The sequence below is a fragment of the Lynx rufus genome, unplaced genomic scaffold (assembly GCF_022079265.1).
Source record: "Lynx rufus isolate CCGP_SWC_20201006 ecotype Redwood Valley unplaced genomic scaffold, mLynRuf1.p SCAF_5, whole genome shotgun sequence".
In the NCBI taxonomy this organism is placed as follows: Eukaryota; Metazoa; Chordata; class Mammalia; order Carnivora; family Felidae; genus Lynx; species Lynx rufus.
Genome location: NW_025814867.1, coordinates 51,439,888 through 51,461,397, shown reverse-complemented (window position 1 = coordinate 51,461,397; position 21,510 = coordinate 51,439,888). Strand labels below are relative to the sequence as shown.

Below are 21,510 nucleotides of genomic sequence, written 5' to 3'. Positions count from 1 at the left end.
CAGGACTCTACTCACGAAACGCAAGACCATGACCTGAGGTGAAACTGAGTCGGGCACTTAACTGACTGAGCTACCCAGGCACCCCACAGTTTTTTTTTTAATTGAATGCATTTTTAACCTTTCATTTTCCACCTGTATTGACTCCGTTGGTTTGAAAGTTACATACTCTATGTCAATTCTTTTAGTAGGTACCTTTAAAATTTTAGCAAACATATTTGCCATGTTTTATCAATTCTAAGACATTTTTCACACACTTATAACTCTGAAACAAGAATATATTTTATAATTGATTACAATCTTACAATCACCGTTGGCCAGGTATTAGGCATAATAAAGTTGCCATGGCCTACTCGTGCATAAATTTGCCGTAGCTTTCATACTGTTAACATTCCAACTGAATTAGGTGCATTATTGTTACTAGCAATCAATGTTGGGTTAAATGTCTGCTTAAAATGTTTCCAAACTTTCTAGATTATAATGTGGTAACAAACGCTTACTGGGTATTTGGGAAGGCATGGAAGAGAGCACTAGGGTATGCATTTTATATTAGTGAACAAAATATTCATCAAAATATTCGTGCAGGAATGATAGGAATTCCACATTTTCTTACAAAATAATAACTGAGAGCTTTATGGAACCTAAAAAGGAATATACTCTTTTGTTACTGAGATATTGGTAAAATATTGTCTATTAAACTACAACAAGTAATGCAGCTAAAAGCAGGAAACAGGCAATTCTCCTGGAAGAGATGGAAGAAACTTCAAAGAAATAAGAGGTTAGTACCATCAATTTATGTCTTGCCTGGAATTCTCCTTAAGACATGATATAACTCACAATTTAATTGTTAGTCTTTTCTCTTCCTTCATAATGGAAGATCTTATCACTGATACCACCTTACATTTGATGGATTACAATGATATCTAAAGTTATTCAATAGCTCTCTTTTCCTATTACCGTATGGACCTTGAAATACTTTCATGCCCCTCTTATATAATAGCGTTAAGCAGCACTTTTTATGTTACCTTGTTTAATACCCTTGAACCTTATTCTCTAAAATTACTGATTAAAAAAGAAATCAGCCAATGTTTGGTTCAAGAACCTATTTCCCCAGTTTTTCTTATCATCCCTTTTATTCCCCATTAAAAGGGGATTTTCTTCCAAGTCCAAGTTTCCACTTTCGAAAGTATCATAGTAAGAGTCCCTTCAGCCAGGATCTATTAGTGATAAACTGTCTAAATGTTTGTCTTTTCCGAAAAAGTCCTTGTTTTGCCCTTCACTTTGAATGGTGATTACCTGGGTGTGGATTTCTAGCTGGGCAGTCTTTTTATTTCTCAGTAACTCCTACTATTGCTGTTGGTTTGTCATTCTTTATACCTACTCTACTTTTTCCATGCTGTAATATTTTCTCCGTGTCTTTGGTGTTCTATGGTTTCACACTATTATGCGTCCGGATGTGATTTTACTTGTATATCCCTACTTAATCCTCATTGTGTTTTGTGAGTTTGAAGTTTATGCTTTTTGTCACTTTTGGAAATCTTAAAAATATTGTATCAAATATTTTCTTTTCCAACTAACTTTTCCTTCTGGAAATGCTATTTATTCATTCATTTATGCATTCCGCAAGTATTTTTTGAGTACCTACTATCTTCTAGGCATTGGGGATATAATAAACAAAGCAGACAAAAATAACTGCCCTCACATTCTTCATATTCTCTTGTTTCATTCTCCATACCTTTTGATCTTTTGTAGTTTCCATCTCTGTATGATCCATCATGTTTTCCTTTCCTCAACTCTATATTCCCATCCATTGAGTCTTTTTTCCAGCTGTATCTTATCCACCATTTCATTCATTTGTTGAGTTTTTCATTTCTAGAAGTCTCATTTGTTTCTTTTTAACATCTTTCTGTTCCTTTTTTGAAGAGATGTCATCTTTGTTCATAACAAGAGTTTTCCTTGATACAATGAGTCCTTTTGCACGTCTAATTGCATAATTTGAGATCAATAATTCCATTATCTGGTTTTTGGCTATCCAGTATGCCCCAAGTTTTGTATGTGGATATGTGCTCATATTGGCTTAGTTCCTTGAGTGTTTTATGAGTTTGGATTTTTAAATTCAGTTTAAGTAGAATTTTACTTGTGTGAATACTGGATGGCTTTGTGGAGTGTTTTCCCCCTCAAAGTAGTTTTATGTTTGCTTCTGCTGGGAACCCCAGTGAGGTTATGAGCTCTGGGATCATTGCTGGTGCTGTTGGTGTTGTTATTGTCTTCACCTTGGAGGTTCTCAGAATGATAGAATAAATGAGGTGTGTATATATGTGTGCTCTTAAAACTAGAAAGAATGATTAGTATGGATGCCATGTAGAATGTAACAATAAGAGAAGGGTAAGTATGTGGTCTTTTTGTGCTGTACATTGTTTAATAGTTGTGAAGTGAATATAAAAAAATTATAACACACAAGGAAATATTTGTAACTCACCGTGTGTTATAACATCTCTCTGTACTCATTACATGCCAGACACTGTTGTAAATCCTTTCCCTACATTAACTAATTTAAACTGCACACTACTACTAGGAGATAGATACTAATAATACCCCAGTTTTAAAGATTAGACAACTGAGGGACAGAGAGATAAGTGATTGCCCAAGATTGCAGCTGATCAGAACAGAATATAGCTTTGAGCACAGGCAGTTTGACTCTAGAATCCATGCTTTTAACTGCTATGCTATGCTGTTTCTGAAGGAAGGGAAGGAGAAATGATCCTCAAGATGTCTTCCTTCTTCTCTTTCAACTTCTACTCCTATGCTATTCCCACCGTTGAGTACTTTATTTCGTTTATTTCATTCCCTTTTGCCACTGGGCCATTCCCTGAAGACTGTTTATAGCATCAAGAAGTGTGACCAAATGGTTTAGGAGTGTTGACATGGAGTTGTAGTGTCTGTGGCTGAGTGAGAATGACCCATCCTGGAAACTAGGCTTGAAACAGCACAATGTGTGGATTTTTCATTGTCCTACCCTTATAATTGGACCTCCCCACCACTTTAGGGTAAATTGCTTTAAAATTAACAATGACCAGGTTACTGTGAGACTGAACCTCTAAACCCAGTTTGATGGGTTTGATATGAATAGATCTGGTTCTTAGAAGTTACTCATTTTAAGGTGCACAGGTACTGACCCAATGTTGAGCTCAAACATAAACACATATGTACGTACACACATACATTTCATAAGAACAGGGTGTTTCCTGGAATGTGAGTCAGGAAAACCCTAATTGCAAAGCTGATTTCATACCAAGAATCTTTAAACTATTCAATGATATCATTAAAAGAATTTGTTTAAATTTCTTTTGTCTTTTTGAATATTTGTTGAATGGAGCAGTTAACAGCTTTCCAGATTTTCACCTTTTTTTTGGAGGAACTCTCCTTTTTGGAGAATGTTTTGCTTCATGTCATATGTAGGAATGTGTAAAAAAAATTCAAGTTGAAAAATCTCTTCTTTTTCATAAAGTGTTATATCATAGGAAATTCTTTTTTTTTAATTTTTTATGTTTATTCATTTTTGAAAGACAGAGAGAGACAGAGCACAAGCAGGGGTGGGGCGGAGAGAGAGGGGGACACAGAATCTGAAGCAGGCTCCAGGCTCTGAGCTGTCAACACAGAGCCTGAGGTGGGGCTCGAACTCACGGACCGCGAGATCATGACCTGAGCCGAAGTTGGACGCTTAACCGACTGAGCCACCCAGGCGCCCCAGGAAATTCTTAGGTACAGGAGATTCACAGTAATATCAAAGTTCATAACTGATGCACCTATGCCTAATATATTAATATATTCAATGAAATTATGACCAGTGGGCAGTGATTTATCCTTATGGACATCTGCTTAACTTTTCTAGTTAGAAATCTTAGAATCAGAATATATGCCTTTTGTTAAACAATCTTGCTGACACAGTAGTCTCTCCTGTATACTCCAGCTTCATTCCAGAGCACTCCTTTCAGAATTCCGCAACAACTCAGTACTCTTTAAAGAAGGAAAATGGGGGGCGCCTGGGTGGCGCAGTCGGTTAAGCGTCCGACTTCAGCCAGGTCACGATCTCGCGGTCCGTGAGTTCGAGCCCCGCGTCAGGCTCTGGGCTGATGGCTCGGAGCCTGGAGCCTGTTTCCGATTCCGTGTCTCCCTCTCTCTGCCCCTCCCCCGTTCATGCTCTGTCTCTCTCTCTGTCCCAAAAATAAATAAATGTTGAAAAAAAAATTTTTTTTTAAAAAAGAAGGAAAATGGAATCTTGGTGCTCATGAACCAGGGCACACATGTTTCTCATGTACTTTTATTGAGTTGCAACTTCTGCTTTTATTGGCTTATTTCATCCAAATGGAAATCTCTCTTCTCTTTATTGTTAAACTATTGTTTACCCATGGTTTGCTATGTTTCCCAGTGCCATCTATAAACACCCTGTTGTAATTGGGTTCCCAGAAAAACAGGTTCCAAAATGGCTGTTCTAAGGGAGGAACAAACTCCTGGGTGAGGCCATTCCCTTTGACAAAGAAATTTTTTGCAGGCAGGTTTTGCTCTGAACTGGAAGCTGAGAACATGAGTGCCTTTGTCCCAAATAGGTATATGGGCAGTGTACTATAGTATCAACCCAGTCTACCCTTCTCACCATTCAGATCCATTTGCTTTGTATAATAATTTCATTCCATATGGAAACAGCTTCTCTGAGATACTTTTCCTGAAAAAATTTACAAGAAGGTTAGTGAGAGGATCTGTCTACCACCCCAGTTGCTATCAAGGCTGCAGTTGGTACTGATCATCTCTGTGGTAGGCTGAATAATGGCCCCCAAAAGATGTCCGCCTGTGAATTTTATCTTACATAGAAAAAGGGATTTTTCATATATAATATAGTTAAAGATCTTGAGATGGGGAGATTATGCGGTATTATCTGGGTGGGCCCAATGTAATTACAAGGGAGTGAGAAGGTCAAAGGCCTTCTTTGAAGAAGGAGGTGGCCTGATGGAAGCAGAGGTTGGAGTGATACACTTTGAAGATGGAGGGTCATGGAATGATGGAGGGTCCTCATGGAGGACATGAGTCAAGGAATACAGAGAACCTCTAGAATCTATGCAGAAATGATGCAGAAATGGATTCTCTTCTCACAGCCTGCAGAGAAACCAGCTTTACTGACACATTGACTTTTGCCCAGTGAGACTAATTTTCAGCTTTTGACCTCTGGAACTGTAGGCAAATACAGCTATCAACACAAATTCTTGAGCCACTAGGTATGTGATGATAAGTTATAGCAGCAACTAGAAAGCTAATACAGTTTCTCTCCTCTACCACCTATTCTATTCCCTATGCCTTCAGCTAGCACCTCTGCTGATTTAAGTTGCTTTCTAGTTGGGTGACTCCTATGCTTTTTCCTGAGGGATCTGCATCCCTGATCTCCATCCCTGTCTCAAAGTGTGATGACCCCCATGTCCATTTACCACCAAAATTAGGCAGGGGAGTACCTCGAGATGCCCCCATTACACAACAGCAGCCCCACCTCCTCCTAATGATATGGTCAATTACCCTTATCAGGGTGGTCACTCTTTTCTTCTTTTGCTGATCTCTTGACCCAAGAGCTTGAAGTGACTGAGTTCTCAGGCTCATGTATTCTACCCATAGGGAATTCAACACCATGTAATAGTCACTGTTTTAGTATGTATGTTGCCTCTTAGAAGATAGTTCCTCAACCTCATAAGATATTAGGCTCAGTTGCTCCTTTGAAGACCTGTTCCATTGATCTATTAGTCCAGGAGCTTCAGGGCAGGGGAAAGAAAGGTTATCATATGTGATAGGACTAATGAATCCATGATCAGGTGCCCATTGTTCTATCTCCTTTGCTATAAAGTGATTCTCTAGCCTGATGCAAAGTTAAGTAGGATCTTGTTTCAACACACCAAATACTCTGTGATCCTTCAAATAGAGGTTCAGGCTTAGGCCCTATGGGTAGGAAAGTCAAACTCAAACCTGGATTACGTGTAAATTCCACTCAATATAACTGATGTTCCTTCCGAGGTGGAAAATGACTTATGTAAATAACTTGCACCAAATGATTGATTGGTGTCCTTGAGGGATGGTGCCATTCTGGGGCTCAGCATTAATCCCCATTGCTAACAAATTCCATATTTAGGTAATGGCAATAACAAGAGCATGTTGGTGAATGGGAGTTGATGCTGTTGGGTAATGCATAGCTTTTATTCTTGGCACCAAGATTATTCCATTTGTTCACCTATTGGATCACACTGTGGATCACACTGGGGTGGCCATGACAAAGGCTTGGCTGATGTCATTTGGAATATAGACTTCCTTCCATCTATGACATTGGTTCCCTGTTCTATCTACCCTTATGTGTATATTCTCTTTATTACATAAAATACTCTTTATTACCTATGATGCTGCTTGATATTTGAAGATAATGCCGTTAAAAGTAACTGCTACTTACAAGGGCAATTGTGACCAAAAATAGTGATTTTAGCCCAAGAGTATTCTCTGTTATTTTTCACCCTGAGAATTATTTTGGCTTTCCATGCTGCCACAGAGATTTTTGGAAAAGCTAGAATCATTTTTTGCTCATTCACATCCTGTGTTTTCTCTGTGACTTGGCTTCATAAGAACGTGTTTACTGCATAGCAGCATTCTGTTCTGGCATAAGTAATTATTCTGTTGCATTAAAATAAAGAATACAGTCACCAACAAAGGAGGAATGTAGAAAATATACTAAAACAGTCCACCAACCAAGTGGTGTTCATTCTAGGAATGTGGGGATGGATTAATATATGGACGTTTCATGCTATATGTTAACATAACACATACATAAGTTGACTAAGAAAAAGTGCTTATTTATCTCCATAGGTGCTTATAAGACAGTTAAAAAAATTAAAACAAATGCATAAACTTTGAAAATAGGAAGAAAGTGATACATCCTATATGCTTTTAAAATATTTGCAGTATTTTCTTGCTTTTGACCATAACATTTTAAATCAAAAATCAGGAACTAAAACCACAAACTAAACATGCATTCTTGCTTTTATGACTTTTGTGTGAAATAGCTTAGGAACTACTGGTCAACACAATAAGCTATGGAATATACAAAAGGTATAGATCCAATACAGAGATGTTTCTGGAAAACCCAAGAGAATGATCTGAAAAAAAGTATCATAATTAAGATGAATTGAGCTAAACAGCTACGTACAAAATAAATACAAAAAAAAAGTGTAGGCTGACTTATTCAGCAATAACTAATTAAAAGTTCTGAGGATGAAATAATATAGATTTTGTTAACAGCCACAGCAGAGACATAAAATACACTAGGACATATCTTTAAAATTTTGTGGAGTTTGTATGGAGGAAATGGCAAAATTAATATTGTAAAAGAATTAAAAAATCGTACAAACAGAAAAGACAACTCTGAAATAGAAACTGATGTATATAAAACAATTACCAGGAATAGAATTATTCAATACATGGTGATGGGAACATTAAATTGGCTATTTATTGTAAAATGTACATCTTCTATAAATAGATTTAAGAGCTAACTGATTGGTTAAAAACCCCAAATGTTAAATGGTTTAAGTTTTATTTTATTTTTATTTTTTTAAGTTTATTTATTTTGGGGGGGAGAGAGAGAGACAGAGAGACAGAGAGAGAGAACAAGTGGGGAAGGGGCAGAGAGAGAGAATCCCAAGCAGGCTCCACACCACCATGCAGAACCTGATGCAGGGCTTGAACTCACGAACATTGAGATGGTGACCTGAACCAAAGTTGGACGCTTAACTGACTGAGCCACCAAGGCACCCCAAGTTTTTGTTTTTTAATCTAGAAAAAATTCAGGAGAATTTTTATTAAACCTTTGAGTAAGGAAAGTTTGAAGTTAAAAAACAGAGCCATTAAAGGAATAACAAGTAAGAAAGGAGTAAGTGTAGGTGGATATTTTCATGTGCTTGGAGTGCCTTTGGCAAACACAGGAGACCCTGTGAGCATTGTTTTCCCCAGGGCAGGAAACCAGGGTGAGAGGGAGATTAACTTTTCACTGTAAACCTTCCTTTATACCTTTTGTTTTTTTGAACTAGGCCCATGTATTACTTTTAGAAAAGAAAAGGAAAAAAAAGCCCTCAAATTTCCAATTTAGAAAAGGAAAAAACAATGAAATCCCAAAAGTTTGACAGTTTTGTCCACTTAAAAAACTTACCATGTCAATAGATAGGAGCAAAGAAACTAAAAATAATGAAAAATGGAGACGTATTCACAACCTATATGTCAAATGTTGACTTAATATCCTTGGTAGAAAAAGATCTCAAAGGAGGATCACCAAATTGAAGTCATCTAAGGAAAAATTGACATAGGATACAATGGGCAATTCCCAAAGGACTATATACAAATGACCAACAAACATGTGAAAATACTCAACCTCACCTCTGATCAAGGAAATTCCAAGTACACAGCAGTGAGATAACTGTTTTCCACTGATCAAATTAGCAAAGATTAAAAATACCCTGTTCTGGCAAAGGCGTGATGGAGAAAGCATGCTTTCACCTAGCTGATGGGAATATACACTATAAGACCTTCTCGGAAAATAGTTTGGCAGTATGTATCATGAGCCCTAGACATTCTCCTGTGTTTTGTGTCAGAAATTCCACTTCTGGAGAATCTAGGCCATAAATAATCTAAGTATGGAGAGGGCTTCATGCATAAGATGTTTGCTGCGGCTTTAGATACAATAGCAAAACCAGGTTGTTCCAGCTGCAGCTTGCAGTGGACAGAAAAGCCCCATCACTTCCCATCTCTAACAGCTCACAAGGGTGTAAGGATCAAATTGTTTCACTGCTCGATTATGTTTTCATTTTTGTCAGTCCACCAGCCAGTGGCAGACCAATTTTACAAATTAAAGTGATGGGCCTATTTTTCACATTTAGATGTTTTGGAGGGTCATATTACCTCTCAATAAAGATGATTAGATATTTGAGGGAGAATTAAATAGTTGAATGAAGGGAAATTTTTTCAGCGAAAGCTAACATCGATTTGGTAGTTATTTGAACCAAAGATGGAGAGCTGAATTGATGTGTTCTGCTGTGTAGAGAAAGAGAAAAGAAGTTTATGTGGGGAAATTGGAGGGTGATTTAAAACATTTCACAAAAATTACTGAAATGTCAGAGTAAAAATGTCAACCCTGACCTGTAATGGGCCTAGGAACTGAAACAGCCTGGGGTGCCTGGGTGGCTCAGTTGGTGAAGCGACAGACTCTTGGTTTTGTCTCAGGTCATGATCTCACCATTTTGTGAGTTTGACCCCCACGTTGGGCTCTGCGCTGAGCCGTGAAGCCTGCTTGGGATTCTCTCTGCCTCCCTCTGCCCCTCCCCCACTCACACTGTCTCTGTTTCTCTCAAAAATAAACATTAAAAAAAAAAAAAAAGGAAAGAAAAAGAAAGAAACTGAGACAGCCTGAAGATTAAACCCGCTTGGCAAGTGAATAATCAAGCTGCTTTGAACTCTCCCTGCTCCCTGGCTATGTATCTGTGAGAGCAGGAACCTGCTCCATTTTAGCTCATTTGCCTATCACCTCCTCCACAAGATTCTCATCCCCAAGGAAGAAGGCCCTCCTTGTATCGGAGCTTTACAACCTCACCCCTTAGCACACAGTATGGCACACCCACTTGCTAAATGAGTAAGTTGGCATTGTATCGGTCCTTTGAAAGATAACTTTCCAGAGCGTTATTTAATATGAAGGTTTTCTTTCAACTAGGATTACCAAACCAATAACAATGACCAGGCAGTGGTTGAAATCTGTATCACGCGAATCACAACAGCCATCAGAGAGACAGAGTCCATTGAAAAGCATGCCAAGGCCCTTGTGGGGCTCTGGGACTCCTGCTTGGAACACAACCTGAGACCCTCTGGGAAAGACGAAGACACTCCGCATGCAAAAATTGCTTCTGATATCATGAGTTGCATTTTACAGGTACGTCAGTGCTAAACATCACGCTATTTGATACTGGCTTTGCAACGGAGGTGAACACGTGGTGTCTCTGAACCAAGAGCTAACGTTTCCCTAGTCTTTAGATACCGTAAAAAGATACCACAAGCCATTATTGCTGAGCCCAACAAGGTTCTAGACAGCTTCTACCGTCTCAAGACACACTGTGGGGAATTCAAAGTAATACCACAGCAAGCTCCAATCTATTTAGATAGATAAGACGTGTGCCTATAAAAACCTAACGTTAGTATATGCCAAGATTTAAATAACCAGTTCTGGAAAATTCAGGAAAAAAAGAGACCTCTTTCATCTAAGAACAGAGAGGGGGTGGAGTCTGAACTTGGGGCAATGAGCTTGGAATATGTGGAGAGAACTGACTAAACCATTTTTAAGTGTGCTTCTACATGTGTTGTGAATTTTCCACGATAATAATGTTTGCCTATTCTAACTGCGCCTGGCTGGCTCAGTAGGTAGAGCATGTGACTCTTGATCTCAGGGCCATGAGTTCAAGGCCCATGTTGGCTATGGAGCCTACTTAAAAAACATTCCTTCCTCTGGTGAAAATACGAATTTGTAATTTTGGCTTAAGCACAGAACAATTATGTAAGATTGAAATAGTAGGGAAGTCATTTAACTTCCTAAGCCACAGTTTCCTACCTATAAAATGCAGATGAAATTGACATTGTTTATGACAAATTTTACCAATCAGTAAATGTTGGTGATGTTGATAGGTATTTCTTGAAAGAGAATTCTGTGGCCAAATAAGTTTGGAAACACTGAATTCAATTTTTCCCTTGTGGGCTGTCATAATGTTTCATAGCATATTAAAGGCTCTGAAAAGTCCCGCAATTAAGAAAGCTGGTTAATTTTGTTCAGTACAGTGTTCTTCAATCTGAATTGCTTATGGAACTTCTTTTCCCCTCCCTACCCTCAATACGACATCTATGAATATCTCTCAGAACTATGGTTTCTGAGCATAGTTCAGGAAATTCTGGTTATGTGGAAGTGTTTAGCACTGTGTGTAGCAGGTAATATTAGCTTCCTTTCTTCTTCTCATCCCCCCTCCTCCTCCTTCTCCTACTCCTCCCTCTTCCCTCCCTCCTCCTCTTCACAGTTGTCTGTACTTAACTGGAACATATTCCATTTTGTCTGTCTAGTCCAGACACTGTTCAACTGAACAAAAGACTACACACAGTATCACCCTGTTTTTCCTTTATCCCCAGGGCTAGGGATGGGAGGGGAGGGAATGGGGATTTCAGCAAAGTTAATGAAAGATGAATACTGCTTGGATATAACAACTAAGACTGTTCTTCACTGATTATCTTGAATACGTTATCGACATTCATCAGAAACAGTTTATTTTAGTCCAAAGTGCCATTCCACAGACATTCAGACAGAAATTCAGAAACCATCCATACTCTCCAGCTCCCACTGTCATTTCAAAACCATTGGTCTGGATTCTAGAGTGGCACTATCCAATAGAAATGGAATGTAAGCTACAAACATAGGCCGTATATATAATTTCAAACTTTCTAGTAGCCGCATGAAAAAGAAAAGAAACTGATGAAATTTATTTGATAATATTTTTCCTTAACCCAATATATCCAAATATTATTTCAGCACATAATCAATATAAAAATCAATGATATATTTTACTTATTTGTATACCAGGTCTTACAAATCTGGTGTGTGCTTTAGCACATATTACTTTGGGGCAGTCACATTTCAGGTGTTCAGTAGCCTCACGGGGGCCGTGGCTCCTGTGTTAGTACAGTTCTAGAGAGTCAGGAAGCCTTTCTGGATGAAGACCACATTTGGAAAGGGTTGTGAGTACCTACCAGAATTTTCACCAGGTAAGAAAGGCAGAGCAAGAGCACGTCTCAAGCAGACAAAACATTCCAAGCTTGTGCAAAAGTCCAGGTTTGTGAAGTGAGATCAAGGTCGAAGATTTATAAGCAGGCTGCCCTCCAAAATGCCCCAAATTAAAACATAAAGGGATGTTTCATCCTGGGAAAGGCATTATGTCCCCTATTTAAAAAGGGGTTGGAGGTGTGGAGCAAATAAGAATGTTCAACTTAATGCTGATCAGTGACTCCAAGGAGATGACTCCGTAAGACTGTTGAGAGCAGGGCCCTGAGCACAAGCACTATTATGGAAAGGGACAGAGAACAGAGCTAAGGGATCAGCCTCTTGGTCGAGAGGGACAAGGGTCACAGAGATGGGCAACTCCAGCCTGCAGGGTGAGTGTGGGCACAGGCTGTTCACTGTGTGCCCTCAGAGGAGGCGGAAGGGATTAAAATGGAAGGCAGGGAGCCCTGAAGACCAACTTGCTTTTTGGCAAAGTTCAGTGATTTCAGTGGATGTGGTTCCAGAAAGCCAACCCCAGGAACCAAAGGCAAGGCTGTGGTTGCAGCTTTGCCATTTTGCTTTGATCAAATTTCAAGGGGACATTTTTGGCCTGTGGTAAATATTGAAAATACGACTTGGTACTACACGTAATTTAGGTTCTTGTGGGAACCATGGAGAAATCCAGATGACTCATATTCTGTTCTGTTTTTTCAGTAAAATAAAACAGTAGATCAACTTTAAAGCCAACCACTTAGCATTCTGAGCTTGCACAAAACCCCCCCAAAAAACCAACAAAACAACCAAGAGTGAGCCCTTCTCCACCCATCCACCTCCCCAGATAAGCAATCCCAGAATCACACTATCAGGCAAGACCTACCAGTTCTTCCCACATCCTTGGCCATTTTACTCAATTTTTTTTCTGGCCATTTCACTGTAATTTCAAGCTAAATATGTTCACATACACAGAAACCTTCTGTCTTTTTTTCCCCCAAATCCCTTTTTTAACCTATACTCCAAACCTACTTCAGGTGACTCATTCCTATTCCACTTTTAATTAGTAATTATATATTTAATTCTTTCTCTTTTTGGCCCCTAAATTTATGAACTTGATACATTTACCTTAAAACATTTTTTTTAATTCCAGTATTCATCTTCTGTACATTCCTCAATACAAAATCAGTCCATGTGTGTGACTGCATTTGCCTTTGGTGAAATGCTTTTGCCAACCTACCCCATGTCTTTAAACAAGTCTTATAACCTGTCATTTATAAAACAAAGGATGAACCAACTGATTTCTCAGCTCACCTCCTGGTCTGAAATTCTGACTCCTGTAGAAGATGCTGAGAGGTAAAATAGGAAAGAGCTTTGGATCTTGAGGGCCTTAGAGTCAAATACTCTTGGTCTTATATAAATGAGAGTTTGGAAAGTTATTTTCTCTCTCTAAGCCTCTGTTCTGCTATCTGTAAAATGGGCATAACAATATGTGCTGCTCATGAGAACCAGCTTTTATTATAAAAGCAATCTCTATTTGTGGTCCAGCCACCATCCAGAAGAACCTATGTCAAACCACAGCTTCCTCTGACTAGGATGCTATGTGGAGCTGGCCAATGCCTATTTCTTTGCCTCTAGAAAAATACTGAAAGGGAGGGTACCCCCTATAAGGCACGATGCTTTCTAGGATAAATTCGATCCTGGAGACTGATGAAGAAAATGAAAATGTACCTCAAGAAGGCTGTAATTATTGACATAGCTGATGTGCTAGAATGACGTTCTAGCTTGAATTGACAGGCCAACCGTTATGAGGTTGAGAGCCAATACCTGGTTTCACCAGTTACAGCAGTATCTTCCCCAACCAAACTGCTTATGGGGCTGTTGCCAAGTAAGCTCAGCATTTTATCTCTTCTTCCATGTATGCTCACACTATTGATGACTGTATAAAGAAGGAGATAGCTGCAGGGGGTTGTCTGGGGGGCAGGAGGGAGGAATAGAAAAAATCCTGAAATTCACTGTTCGAAATCAGAAGGTCTTTTTTTTCTTTCCTTTCTTTTTTTTTTTTTTTTAAGATGAACCAACTGTCCATTCACCTTGATTCCACACTTCAGGATTCTTATTTCCTCTTCAGTTAATGCTATATGATGATTCAAAGCCTCTCCCTGGCTGGCATTGCCAGCAAAGTGACTTAGACATTTTTGAGAGCAATTCCATTGCAACTCTTAGAGGCAGAATTGGTTGTCTTGATCTAGAAGTTTATTTAGTAGGCAACCCCAGCTCTACCATTTACTTGCAGTGTGATTTGGGCAATTTTATCTTTCTGTGCCTTAATTTCCTCATCTGTAAAATGCCGTAGCTGCCTTATGAGTTTGTTGTAAGAATTAGTCATTAAACAATAGACATAAAATATTTGGAACACAGGAAATGCTACATGAGTATTAATTCTGATTGGCATTAGCATTATCTGTAGAAAACTGTAAAATAACACGCAACACTTTCTAACAAGCTATTCATTTAATTATTTATTTTAGTCATTGTTCATTGCTTGTCTCCCCCTCCCCAAAATAGAAGCTCTGTTTTATTGATGTAGTCCCAGCACCTAGAATTGTGAATGGTAAGCATATAGTAAGTGCTCAAAATAGTATTTATTGAATGAGTGAATGAATGAATGAATGAATGAAGTACTGAATAGATCAGGCGATGTGACTGCTCTATGCTTTTCTCCAGAATGGGTCTCAGTACTTATTCATCAGTTAATGCCACACAAGACAGTGACAAAAAAAAAAAAAAAAAAAAAGGGAGGAGACTGGGATATAATCTCCCAGGTTACTGAGACCCACTCCTTTATTACCCGTCTGAAAATACACTGGGAAAATATAGGTGTATGTTCCATTTAGATTTTATATATAGCCATGCTGCTAAGAACCAAGCATTTTAGATATAAATCCAAAATTTGCTTGATTTTCTGATCGATGATGCAGGATGAAAAAACATAAAACAGTGATTTTAATAAATGACACTTAATATTTCTTGAGATTACTCTTTTATGGCTTTCGGTTGAATTCAAAGCCCAAGAGCCAAAGAGCTTTTTAGTTGCTATCATCTCAGATAGATATCTCTTTTACTTAGCTTTATTCTTTTCAATTTTAAAACTCTGGGACATGTTCCCAAAGTGCATGTTTTCAAAAGGAAAACCTCCGCCAATAGCTCAAATTGGTGCTAATCTAGTTAAGAAATACAATTCTTGGCATCCATAGAACAAAGACCTTTTGTTTTGCTTCTACAGCTAAAAGTAACTGTCCCCCTGAGCAAGTCTTTATATCTACCCTGTACTTCACTGAATTTGTTCTCTGAGTACTGAGCACTGAATTGTGTGTAAGATGATATGCATACCAACATCTCACGTCTACACTGAAGGGCAAGGTCCATCATAAGCCCCAGCATTAACAGCTGCTGTTAAAGTGGTTTATTTGTACAGTGACCATAGGGCTTTCTCTGTGTGTGTACCATTGGCATTTCTGTGATCTAAATACTACCAAAGATAAAATAAATTCATGTGCCTGAGATCTACTGCATTAGCAACTCCTTTTGCTTCACTTGTAAGTGAAGCCCAGCCATTAGAAGGAGGTTGTATGGTACCTGTTAGGGCCCATGGGACCTGGTGTCTTTCTAGCCTCATCTTGACCTCCCAGGCTCTCACTGACATCCTGTTTCTGTCAGCAGTGTCCATGGCTTCTCGACACACTAGCAATGGTCTAGACACTATTTAGAGATTGAGAGCCTTTGGTATGAATTCCTTGTTCCTACAAACAATTTGCTCTTTGCTTAATGTTTTACTTCTCCTGTCATTTGAAAAATTTCTGGATGACATATGTGGGACGAAAACAAAAAAGTTGAGTATGTTAAAGTTTTTTTTTTAATTTTTTAAATGTTTATTTATTTTTGAGACAGAGAGAGAGAGAGAGAGAGCACACATGACCAGGGGAGGGGCAGAGCGAGAGGGAGACACATAATCCGAAGCAGCCTCCAGGATATGCGCTGTCAGCTCAGAGCCCAATGCAGGGCTCAAACTCATGAACCGTGAGATCATGACCTGAGCTGAAGTCGGACACTTAACTGACTGAGCCACCCAAGCACCCCAAAGTTTTGTTTTCTTTTAATAATGACATTATTTACCTGTAAAAACATTTATACATTTCACCTATAACCACACTTCAAAGACTTTAATAGCTGCCCACTACTTTTCTCTAGAACATTTAGAATTGTTTTAAGAAGAATTTGATCGAATTGGTTAAGACAGCCTGTTCTTTCATGGTTTCTGGCAAATATTGGCTCACCCCAGGGTTTAAAAACCTCAGTTGCTGCGAATACTGATTTTCATTGATCTTGTACCATCTGTGTTCATGATTAGTGGGGAACACAAGTTGTACTTCCAAATGCGACCATCTGTGCTTTCTAAGTAAGTTACAGGTAAATGTGCTTGAAGATATATTCCTCTAATGGAAGACGTGTACTTTTCTAGCTGCAAGTTGTTCTTGGCTGAAGATTCAGAGTAGGTAAAGTAAACCTGGACATGAAGTTTTTTGTTGGAAAGCTCTGAGAACAACTGTGTGATTGCATTCCACTCTCAAAACTGGGGGTTTGATCAACCATGACAGGGACAAAGATTTGTCATCTAAAAGCTAAACTAGCAAAAATCTACACATAATGGAAAGACTGGCTGTCTGTGGGGGCAACCCCAAACATTGTACAGGTGAGACAATGTTTTGGAAAATACCAAATACTGTGATTGAGGTAACTTGAATGTAACCTCAAGGGAACAGTGATAGAATAAGATTATAATGGAGAAGATGGACAAATCAGTCAGCCTCCCTAACACAACCACTTCCTAAATTACATACTCTGAAGAGTATGTCAACACAAAGAGGATGTTCAGTGGGGGGGTCATTATTATGGTACAATTACTCAGCACTGTGTGTGTGTGTGTGTGTGTGTGTGTGTGTGTGTGTGTTGGGGGGAGGGGTGGAGACTGACTCTGATGGACAGGAAAGTTCCAGTTAGTCACCAGAGATAGGGATTTGGTTATAGAGAAGGACTGTTATTTTAGTCAGGTTTCATTATGGCCTGGATGACATAACCCTCAGGATCTCTCTTTGCCTTTATCTGATTTTGTGCCTATCTGTGAACATTCTGGTTAGTAATCTGGTTCCTGATATCCTGATAATGTGAAAGAGTCTGACCCAGGAAAGACCCTCACTGTAGATGAGTAAACTGGCATGCTGGATTATGCACTGGGCTTTTAGAAATCCTTTGGTGTGAGTTAGCATCAGTGGATCCAAACAATTCTGTCTGGCCTGACTAAACACACATCCAGACTTCTAAAGCTGAAAGGCAGGTTGCAGCCAGCCTCCCAGGGAGACCTCACAGCTCATCACATCAGTAATGGCCCAGTCCAATCAGGCCCAATTAAATTCACCAGGAGAGGAAATACTCTAGATAAAGTCAAAGCCTGCTATCAGAGAAGTCTGGCTGCAAGCCATGGTACTAATAGACGTGTTAGGAACTCTAAGAAGGATAGGACAGAAACCTAGTGAGTGGAACTGCTATAGAAGCACATGATTTGTCGCAAAGGGATAAGGTCAGAGCTTTCAACATGGCTGACTTAACTGTGGGGTTATCAGGTTAGGGTTTTGAATACTTACCTTCTCTGCTCAGTAGTCAGATTGACTCTTCAATCTGGAAAACGGGTGCAACTACAGGAATGAATTAAGGATTTATAAGTCTATTTCTTGTTTCTAGGGACTGGGAGGGAAAAAAGCTTAAGTACTAAAGAGATAATTGTCTCAGAAATATTTGGGGCTAGTATTGGCCTCAGGCACAGCCTAATGCATGGGGCCCAAATGATGTCACCAGGACATTTTTTTTCCCTCAGTTTGTCTCTCAGATCCATGCTGCCTTGAATCGCAGAGAGATTCTCTCCTACTGAGGTCAAAGCTGGTCTTGGTCTTCCAGCTACTCTTGGTCTTCCATTCTCGGCACTTTTGATTCAGTAGAAGAGAGAATCTCTTGCACAGAGCCCTTTTAATGACTCCTTAATTGTAATTGGGTAATTTGCCCATTATTGAACCTACTATTTGGACTAAGGAGATGTGATTCTCTGATTGGTCAATGTCTGAGTCATTTGACAACCTTTGAAGCCAAGAGGGCAAATGCCCTCATTAGAAAGAAGTAGCATGTGGCCTTGGCCATGGAAATAGGAGTCTGTTAAGGAGTGTGTAACAACTCAGCTGCACAATCAACTAGTCCTAAAAATGGATGGCATTGGAGGTTTGAGCCTATACTCAGCCATTGCTAACAGCAACATGAGCAAGACAGATGGGAGCAAAAGGGCCCCCTACCTCCATGCCTTCCTTCCTGTCACATTATGTTTCTGATGACAACTATCACAATAGGTTTATATATTCTTCGTTAGTTATTCAATTTCTCAGATGTTTGTTGAACACCTACCATAAACCCAGAATTGTGGGACATATTAGAGGGAGTAATCCACAAGTGGCAAGATATAAGCACTTTTCACATGAATAAACTTAAAAAAAAAACACCTTTTATTTCTAATATAATAATATGAAGTCAAATGTAGTGTGTGCAGTGTGCAACATTTGCCTTATAATTAGGCTAAAGGATGGGGTTGATGATCAGAATAGCTAATGGTAATGAAGACAAACCATCCACTTTTAAGAAAATGCTTTGTATGTTTTAACTATTATTCCCTCATAGGCAATTAAATGCAGATAGCACTATTTAATGTATAAGGACATTGATGGTCAATCACGGAGTATATGAAAAAGAGAATTGTTTTAGGACCCAGAATTTCTTTCATTTTTAGTCTCATGTTCGTTCACTTTTTTTCTTCTGAATCTCACTGGCTGAAACTTTAGTTTTTAAGATAAAGTCAAAAAAGTGACTTGTTCAACATTCCTTGGGTTGTTTTCTCAAGTATAAATCTGATGAGTTATTTTTGTCATCAGTGACTCTTGATCAATTTCAAACTCCTTGGCATGGAATGCCAGACCTTTCCTAATCATGTCCCTTTTACTCTTCCAGTTCCTGTGCTCACCTCCCTACCCCAACCTTCCCACATGGCCCACACTCCCACCGCAGTGAGCTATTCACAATTTCCAAAGGTACATGTTCTCCCTCACCTCTGTGCCTCCACAGGTGCTTTTCCTCTGTTCATTCCTTTCCTTGCCATCACCCAGCCATCTCCTGTTCATCCACCAGGTCCAGCTATGACACCACTCCCTCCAGAAAGTCTTTCTTGGCACCGTCCAAGACTGGGTTAGGTGTTCCTCCTTTGTTCCCTCAGCATTCTGAACTTTGCCTGTCAGTGCCCCCATCAGCGTACGGTGTTAGCTGCCTGTTTGCCTCCAAGTCTCCCTAATAAGGACAAGAATTCCCAGAGGCCCAAATACAATGCAAACAGGGTGGGGTCTGTGTTTTCACAGCTGCACTCTGGAGATGAGCTCCATAAATATTTTTTTGGATGAATGAATAAATGAATGAATAATGAGCCACTTATTATTTGTTACTTTCTTATGTTTCCTCAGAATTACAGCCGGCCCCCTGTGATGGCGTTAGCCATCCCCATAGCAGTGAAATTCCTCCACAGAGGCAACAAGGAACTGTGCAGGAATATGTCCAACTACCTGTCCCTGGCTGCAATCACCAAGGCGGATCTTCTGGCTGATCACACAGACGTTATAGTAAAGAGCATACTCCAAGGTATGGTGCAAAGGCTGCGTGTGGGGATGTTTTTCTAGGAGTGATTTGAAAATATTTTCATGAAGCAGTAATGGATTGTGGAAGGGAGACCTAGAGTATTGAGAGGTACGTTAGATTCTCTGCTTTGCCACTAGCTGGTTGGTGAACGGGGGTGAGATTTCTTGGGCTGGTTGGGTCTGTGTCTCTTCACTGGGCAGATGAATTATTTTGACTCATAGAGGAGTTGTAAGCTCTCTCTCTTCTAACTCTACACTTCTCAGTTTGGGGAAGGGTGTTTTCCATGCTTCTGGTCACCTTGTCCAGCTACCAGTTGTGGAGAACCTACTTGTCTGCACTGAGTGGAACGTGTCCCACTGTTCTCAGTGGCAGATGGACAACCTCTCCTGCCTTTGGTTTCCAAAAGCAAGGGATGTTAGGTAAAATATACCATACCAGAGAACATGTGAAGACTCCTTCAATTGTGAACATGACTTGGGACTGATGTGTAATTGTGTTAAATACTGCCATAAAGAAATCAAATCAGGACATCTCTGTTAATTGTTTCATATTTGAATGAAAGAGATCAAGTTAGTCCAGTCAAATTATTCTCTTTTCTTAAGTTTTTTCCTTTGGTTTCAGATCTGTCAGAAACCATGGTTTTTTTGGTATCTTTGATTTGGGATCAGAGACAATATATGGTATTATCTGATATGCACCCAATTCCCCCAGTTCTCATTAATAATAATCAAAGGTCTATGCATATCTTGGCCCACATTCTACTGCCACATACCCCAAGTGCTCAGGTTGAGCATCAACCCTCTGTAAAGTCTACTCAGACCAAGTGTTTCTTAGAGTCTTCATGCTCCACAAATGCTCCCTTTCTGAGGTATCCAGACCAATTCATAAGCCCACGTTGTTACTCTCCCTATGCTTCCTGGCCCAGCATGCTATGGTGTGTCCACTTCTACTACCCCGAGCCCAGCAAACTCTGTGGCTGCTACCATGGAGGTTCCAGGAACTGATTTCCCTGCATACTGCCTTGTCAAGGATGGCAGCCTCTGTTCCTTTGTGCCGCTCCCCCTGAAGCTTCAGGAGCCAACCCCCAGTTCACTAATTTCATGTGGCAGCCTATGGCAGGATGGGGAAGAACACCTGTCTCTCTCCTTGGTGTTACGCTTTGATAAAGAGGCCCCAAAGCGGGGTTGCTTAGCTCCCAGTACCAAACTGTTCCCAAGTTTGCAGTAAAATGTATCTTTCTGTTCTGTCTAAAAACTTTCTCTCTCATGCCTGGGCTCAACTATCCAGCCAAGAATCAAGCTAGCAAGAAATTAATCAAAAAGTTTTCAAAATGACTATGGCCCACCAAGGACAAAGGCTTTTTTCATTGTACTAGACATTCCTAAGAAGAGTTCATAGCACCAACCCTTGACATCTGACCTCAGTGGTCTGACAGATGCCCAGATATGTCTGAAGCCCAGCCTTGACAGTGGAGATTCATCACTTTACCTGTGTTTCCCTCTAAAGATTTGTCATTGATGTTACTAGGCAGTATCATTAATTTCTCATTTTCTTTGGCTATAGGATTGAATTGCTAATTTAACTTTTAATCATGATGCTAAAGTTTCTAAAAGTCCAGAAAAGCAGTTATGCCTTTTTCACCACCTTGACTACATAGTTGAAAGAGATTTTATATGATATTAAAAAACGCTTCTACACACCACACATTTTAAAACCATGGTAGTTGACTTGCAAGTAACAGATTTATTGAAAAAAAAATGAATTGTTCCTTTGCAGCTGCCAAGAGCTTAGCTCATGTTTTTTTTCTTTTTTTTGTTTTTTTTCTTTTTTTGAAATGCACTTTTAATAACAAAGAACTCTTTTGAAACACAAATACACTTTTTGAATTC

General features: G+C 39.4%; 1 protein-coding gene across 2 annotated transcripts in view; it reads left to right on the top strand.

The window, feature by feature from the left end:
* Positions 1 to 21,510, top strand: part of VEPH1 (ventricular zone expressed PH domain containing 1) — a 235,637-nt gene that overhangs the window by 12,263 nt on the left and 201,864 nt on the right. For both annotated transcript variants that reach the window (XM_047100256.1, XM_047100255.1), the window contains exons 2-3: positions 9,773 to 9,988; positions 19,450 to 19,624. In XM_047100256.1, the coding sequence (XP_046956212.1) occupies positions 9,773 to 9,988; positions 19,450 to 19,624 (391 nt within the window). The remainder of the gene's footprint in view (positions 1 to 9,772; positions 9,989 to 19,449; positions 19,625 to 21,510) is intronic.